General features: G+C 43.4%; 1 protein-coding gene across 1 annotated transcript in view; it reads right to left on the bottom strand.

Moving 5' to 3' along the window:
• Window positions 1-985: 985 nt before the first annotated feature.
• Window positions 986-7,285, bottom strand: part of LOC113748349 (IQ calmodulin-binding motif-containing protein 1-like) — a 14,006-nt gene continuing 7,706 nt past the window's right edge. The window contains exons 10-13 of the mRNA XM_027291827.1: window positions 2,369-2,616; window positions 1,794-1,856; window positions 1,323-1,417; window positions 986-1,088 (exon numbers count right to left, since the gene is read on the bottom strand). Coding sequence (XP_027147628.1) covers window positions 986-1,088; window positions 1,323-1,417; window positions 1,794-1,856; window positions 2,369-2,616 — 509 coding nt within the window. The remainder of the gene's footprint in view (window positions 1,089-1,322; window positions 1,418-1,793; window positions 1,857-2,368; window positions 2,617-7,285) is intronic.

The following is a 7,285-nucleotide window of genomic DNA, read 5'->3' as shown; positions in this document are numbered from 1 at the left end:
GGCATATAAATAACCAAGTGTAACACCCTATCGAGAACGTTACTGATTTATGTATGTTGCCCTTTCGCATTATGACGTCATCGGAATGTTTCTCAGCCCCCCCAACTGTGAATTACTTCCAGCGTCCCTGCTGCTGGACCGTGAGAACCAAGGTCAAGTTTATACAACAAAAAACTACTTTTACAAACAACTTGCATAAATGAGAGAAAGATTTCTAAGTGCAAGGTACTGAGTGAAACTAAACAAGATTATAAGGCACACAGTGTTATACTTCAAAAACTTTTTGAATATTACTGAGATCAAACATGGCTATATATGGTTATAAAAGAACACACAATCATGTAATATAAATTTTCCATTACAGGCGTCCCTTTCTTTCACCACATATCGGACTGTCAGGGTTCATCTCAATTTTGTCTGCATATAACTGTATACCCTGATGCACCCGATATTCCCTGATGTACTTTTTTCTGCTTTCCTGATCAACGGCTTCAGATGGCTTCCTGCTTACCTTGTAGAAAAGCATGCATAGCCAACAAAAATGGAATCGTTACATTGGTCAAAGTGCCACACTTCAATGATCTTGGCAACTGTGTACCCCAGCTTGAGGGCCTTGTTTAATTCAACGCTATCCCAAACTCACATCAATGCTGTGGCCTGTTGAGAGTAACTTTTGGTTTGGCATCTGTAGTATCGGGTGAAAGTATGGCCAGGGAACAAGCGTCTCATCGCCAGATTGTTGAACTGGTCGCGGGACACCCTCACAATGTTTGTGGAGGGGCTGGTGGCTGTATCAGCTTGACCCTTTACATTTCCTCGACTTCTCTATTTTCCTATAAATTTGGATAAAGAAATGATGCAGAATGATGTGAGGAAGGGATGGTTGATACGCATGGGGTGAAAAAGGGGATAGGAGGAACTTGGTTTTCATTTGACTGAGTGGGAGGGCGACGGGGTGTGATGGAGGTTTTAGACCCATTGTCAGTCAATGGGTGAGAGTCGCCTGCTTCATCAGCTCTGACACCAGGTTGTCTAAGACTGAGCTCCTGGCCGAGGGGTCTGTGTCCCACAGGTACTGTGTTTCACCGCTGTGACAAAAAGGAAAGAATGTTTTAATTCATAAAAATAAATTTAAAAGATTTTATATTTAGACACACTGCACTCCTTGATCCAGGATGCAACAAGGCCCATTCAAGTGATAGGAAAAACAGTGGTTGGCTTCTTTAAGTTATCTTTAGTCGTTAACCCAGATTCTGCTGTTACTTCTTCCTGCTCCCATCATCACCTCTGTCTTTATTTTGGCACTCCATCTCTTTCCTCACTTTAGTCCCCTCATCTTGAACTCTGGACTTTGATGAGGTGTCACTGTGCCTTCGCCAACTTTGAAAAACGTCTGTGAGAGGAAGAAGAAGGTGGACTGAAGGGTCAGACAGGGGGAGAGATGAAAACTTCCTAACTCTGTCTTGTCCGGTCGGGGCCATCAGATGAAGCGTATCCTTCCTTGCTTGCTATGTCCCTGCTTATCGAGGCTGAATGTGGAGCGGAGAGGTAGCAAGAAGACTGTGGGGCCTGGTGGATCTCAGTGTTGCAGGAGTACTGCTGTAAGGGTGGGGTGGAGGGTGTAGGGTGTATACCTGCTTTTGAGGAAAATGGCTTGAGGGGTGTGTGCGCTTACACTGGCTCGGAGGGGCTGCACGAACTCTTTTTGACTTTACTACTACACTCACAACTACTGGTTCCTTTAGGACTTAAGTTGAGCTCTAAGCTGGGAGCTACAGGGATGTTTTTTATACCTGGGTGCACTGCCCTCTGGTTGGGCCACTGTGGGCAGAAACTCCTGGTTGACTGTCGGAGGTCTGAAGGTGTGTAGGGTAAAGCAGAGAAGAGAAAACAGAGAGTGAAGAAGGGTCGCCTTTGGGGAAAAGCTGCGTCCTACACTGCTGCTTTTCGTCTGACTAAACTTGCTGAAGACTGAAGCAAGTTCTGCCAGACCGCTCGTAATGAGGATTATGAAGGGACTGGTGTTTCTGCAATTTAGGCGTGCAATCTTTGGCTGGCCAGAGGTAGAAGGTAAGTAGGAGGGATCCCCTTCGTTGTAGACCCACAGGAGACTGAAAAGAGGTGGCTGTAGCTGCGATCCAGGCTGGGTCCTGCTCATGAGAGAATTTCGGCTGCAGGTTTTTATTGCTGAAGCCTGCTGAACTTCTTTTAGGTTCTGTCGGTTGGGGTGAATCTCTTCTGGCGTCATCTTCCTCATCTACCACCTCCTCTTCTTCCTCCTCATCCACTGTCTTCTCTCCTCCCTCTTTTCTGCATGGCAGCAAACTCATAGATCTCCTCCAGCTCTTCTTCGTTCACTTCTCCTCACCAATCTCTCTTTCAGCACTGCCGTGAGGTCCATCAGCTCGATGATCTTCTTCAAACCTTTCCTTTGTCTCTCCTTCATCTGTATCCGTACACCTCGTTTGTCTTCATCCTCTTCGTTCCACATGGAGCGGAGCAGCCTCACAAAGGCCTGATCTATTTGATTGTTGACATTTGTGTAGTCTTCCTCATCTCCCAAAGTTGCTGCATCCTGGTGGAGCTCAAAGCTGTTGTAGCTCCTGCAAGTCAAACCTTAACAAACAGAAAAAGAAAAGAGAGTAAGTCTCAAATGATCAATCCATCAACACATCAGAACAAAACCGAAGAAACAGTGAACCAAATTAGTTGGACCAAGTGTGGACCAACACACAAGCGCGGATTGACACAGGATCAGGCGCCACGGGAAAAACGGCGGTCTTTCAATTCACTTCAGTGGAGGGTCGTGTGTTTACGCACCGGCTTCCACAACACAGGGGGTTGCCGCAAAAAAAAAAATGCACCAGTGTGCGGAAGAGCAAACGGAGCCCGACGTCATGGTCCGCAAGCCGATCAGACACTCTGATCTGCACCTCCACAGACAGCCTGAAATGTCTGAAGCAGGAGACTATTCAGGTGGATTCATGGTCAAATCTACCTGTGTGTGTGTGTTCTGACTTTGTTTTTTTCATGTATCCAGCTTCAATAACAGTGAACGAGCGAGTACCAGTTTCGATAAAGCGTGGAATCAGAGAAATAAAAGTTATTTCCTGGTTGTTCACAGTGGTTACACTCAGCACATATAGACACACCCACAGCAACCCACCTACGCCCCCTGGCTTCATTTTTTCTAATACATATCCGGTGCACCCCTTGTGATTGATAAGGGTCTCCATGACTACCATCCATTGTCGGATGTTGGCAGGTTTCTCACTTCATTTGTACTAATTAAAGTAACTATGATTTAAAAAAAAGGTCATGCATACTTATTTTGGTTATTAAATGCCAAGATAATTTCTCAATGATCTGCACCCTCACAGTCAAAATTATTTTGGTGAAATTGTCAAATAAATGACAAAAAACGGGCGGACCCCCTGCAGTACCTCTGCAGACTCGTAAGGATCGTGGAACCCCTGGTTGAAAGTAAAGTAAAGTTGAACTGTGGCATGAACTGATTTAAAAGACCCTGTGTACTGTGCTGAATTTGGTTGTTTTTAGCAACAGTTTAACTACATTTCAAAGACCCTAAAACTGATTCACAGGAATTAAACATCAGTGATTTTAAAGAAAATACTCAATATCTAGTGTCATTTCATACGTCTTGTGTTTTATTTAACATCAATACACTTAAGTTTTAAAGCAGATGCCTGGTATGCCTCATGTGTTGCCTATTAACAGCACTGTTCATGCACTCAACAGCACAGCTGATCACCTCTTTTACAGGGGACACAGGTGTAAAGTCAACAGCCTTTCCAACATGTTATGCGTTGTTAGAAATTGATACTCAATGTATAATGTTACAGTTCTGTTTCACATGTAAAGCTTGTGCAGTGTTTGTTTTTGTATAAGAAACCTCAATTTTAATAAAGGCAAAAACAGAATATATCCGCAGTTGTGGTGAAATTGATATCAGGTGGGATGGATGCTGAAACTGACTGAATATGGGACAAGCCCAAACAGCTGCCACATGTCCCACAACATTAAAATGTTGAAAGATTTTAATCTACGCCCCCTGGTCATACGGTTTCTTGCTAATCCGCCAGAGCTTAACCATCTCACCCTCCCTCCTTTCCCCGCTCCCTATTTGAGCAGTTTTGAGATCTCTTTATTTTTTGTGTGCTATCCAAACATTCCCTTTTTTTTCCACAGGGGGACCATTCTTTCTAACCCTGTCTATATACATGTCTGCCCCCAGTATGCTACAAAATGTTGGGGGGAACCCAGTACCCTTAAATTCCACTGGTATTTACTTCCATGAAGGAGAAACTCGTTCTTTTATTATGCTTATGTCATTATACTGTTTTAAGCCCCTTGAAACATGGGTGAGACCCTCACCATTGATACCATCGAGGGGGAGGGGCGGCGGGAAGTCGACCCACCCAACCCCCCAGGACATCTGTGGGGAACAGGTTCTTTGTAGGGATGTGATTCCCCCCAACTTTACCTCATCTCAAAAAGGAAAACAAAAAAATAAACATATTTCACAAAATATACATAAAACTAAAACTATACATATCCTATTGCCTTCTTTTTACCTAGCCACCCAGTCCCGGTCTAATCAACCACTTTACACTTATTTTTTGGTCATTCCGATTGACAAACTTCTTATTGGGATCTGTCGGTTGGCCCCCCTTTTTCCATGTCTATGTGGCCCGATATGCAAATTTTGTCTTTTTTCGTTTCTATATTTTTATGAAGTGGCTAGGAGAGCACTCATCCCACCTAAGATCGATCGAGGGGGACTGTAGTTTACTGGTTATTGAAATAGTGTTTCATGTCTATACATGCCTAATGCACTGGGTTATAGGGTTTACTCCGCAATACACTGGTTTTGTTTCCCCAACACAACCATCAATTTCATTTATAGGCCTTTTGTATGCATTTGATAACAGCCCTTTAAAACGTATTTCTCGTCTCGGGTTTTTCAAAACACCCCCCTACTAATTCACCATGATACGCCCCGGTCAACGTCCCCTTCATCCTTGTTTCTCTACCCTTCCCCCCCCTCTCGTGTTATCTGCAATTGCAATTTACTTTAAATATGACCGATTTTTTATTGTCTCATCAGGGAGTTAAACAGTTGTATCATTTTAAAAACCCACATATACCACCCCCCACTTTCCCACATCCTTTTTCCTTTAATTGTTTTTATTATTATATTTGGGACCTTAACTTCGAACCCAAATGGGACCCGTTTTTAACCAACTTTTTTGAAGCGTGCGCACATAATACCGTTTTTAGCCCATGTCACACTGTGAAATATCGGAATTTATGCCGATAGCTGGAGAAATACAGATCCTTCTTTAATCCGCCTGGGGAATTTTTGCTGAGTTTTACTCCGAAAGAGCATTGTATTTTGTCGATCTGCAAGCCGAAGATGCATTTTAAAATGACTTTTTCAACTCTTTCATCCTTTTATTATAAACCACCCTCACTACAGGGGGCTGGGGGGTCATAGCTACGGATTACGTGGTATGGGATATGTGTTATGGGATGACTTTAAAAAACAAGGTGACAATGCAAATAATTACTTTGGATTTCTCTCTAAAAAGACAAACGATAATTGGTCATATAAGTGTGAGTCTAGCCCGACACCTCAAGCGTTAGCTCACCCTTACTCTTTTTGGTGAATAAAATTGTCAATTACATTGTGTCTGACCGAAAATTGGGGGGAACACTGACGCGGCACCCCTGCCCCCCCTAGTACCTCTGCAGACCTTCTTGTAAGATTTCGATCAAGTGGGATGGGGGGAGGGTGGTTCTTTTTTTAGTATTTGTAGAAACTGAAAAGCTTTCCACAGATAATTATACACACAACCCGATTCACAGTGAGTTATTTTCACACAGGCGCCTCAACCGCAGTCGCGACGCCCATTTATGCAGGGAAATATCTTTATTACTTTTATATAGTTATGCACATTTTCCAAGGATACATAACCTGTCATGTCTGTCTCAACATTTATTTTTGTTTAAGTGAGGTTCTCCTAAACGAATATGTGTTTTTTAAAAGTTTTAAAGCCATAGTTGAGGATATTTCTATGGTGGACAAAGTTCATTTAGTGTCAGTGGACTGTGTGACGAGTTTTTTATTTGGTGTCCTTTGAGTTTTATATGGCCTGCCGGTGTCAGAGGATTGGTATTTGTCTTCCGGCTTTTACACTCAGCGAATCACTTCTGTGTAAACCTTACGCCAGGTGGAACCGGCCTGCCCCCCCGCTCCATTTTGCACGGGGTGCGGGTGGGGAGAGACAAACATAAACATTACATAGCAAGAAATCAGTTAGGTGTAGGTAGCATGCGCAAAATAACCTCTGAATGGGTTACTAAACTGTATACGAGGTATTCTTATTTGATTAAACACACAAGAAGCTTGCTAACCCGCCTGGATATTATCTGATGATTTGTCTTACGTTTGAGAACGCTGAACTGGGGTGGACGGCGTGGGAGACGCTGCGGCTCGCCGGACGGCGATGAGAGAGAAACGACAGAACCGAGTTGCAAGACAAAAGCGCATGTTATGTCAACATGATTCTGCTGAATTAGCGTGCATGTTATGCAAAAGTGATATTAATATGGATGCCTATTTGGAACTTCTGCTTCTCTGTTTTTATTTTTTATGTCACCTCCTTAATTCGTAGGAAAGACTCCATACTGCAGAGTCATAGCTAGGCCCGCCCCTCCTACAAATTAAAGTAAAGGAGAGGATCAACTAATTATTTGAATTATTAGGGTGTGTAATGTGGTAGGGACTTGATAGTGGACCATCATCTGTCATCTGATGGGACAGCTCAAACTCCAAATTGCTTTCTTACTTACTATTTTTTTGTGCGAGCCGCTAAGAGAAAAAACACTAAGTGTTAGAGAGCCCTTTTTTGAAGTTCACTTCGAAACCCATCAATCATGAGTCTCAAGTTGAATTCACTGAATGGTAGCTCCACACAGACTGCGTGTCCTGTTTGGTCAGAGTTTGGTTGTTTTGGGTTTTTTAAACGCTGCATTGAGTCCTAAAATGTTCTCCTCTTAAGGCAGAGCTTCATGGTGGCTGAGAGTGGAAGTGGCTTAGTTTATATTTCTTGGCCAGCTTTTGACGTTTCCTCTCTCTTCACCACACAATTAAGCGTTGTTATCCTATCCTGCCCTTAGACGAGGGTCGACAGCCCTGCCAGTTGCAAGGGCTTCCGCACAGCATTTCCGCACCGGAGGAAAGACAAGGCAACCAGTCGTC

This window comes from Larimichthys crocea, chromosome XIX (genome assembly GCF_000972845.2).
Source record: "Larimichthys crocea isolate SSNF chromosome XIX, L_crocea_2.0, whole genome shotgun sequence".
NCBI lineage: Eukaryota > Metazoa > Chordata > Actinopteri > Sciaenidae > Larimichthys > Larimichthys crocea.
This window is presented reverse-complemented; position numbering and strand designations above follow the sequence as displayed.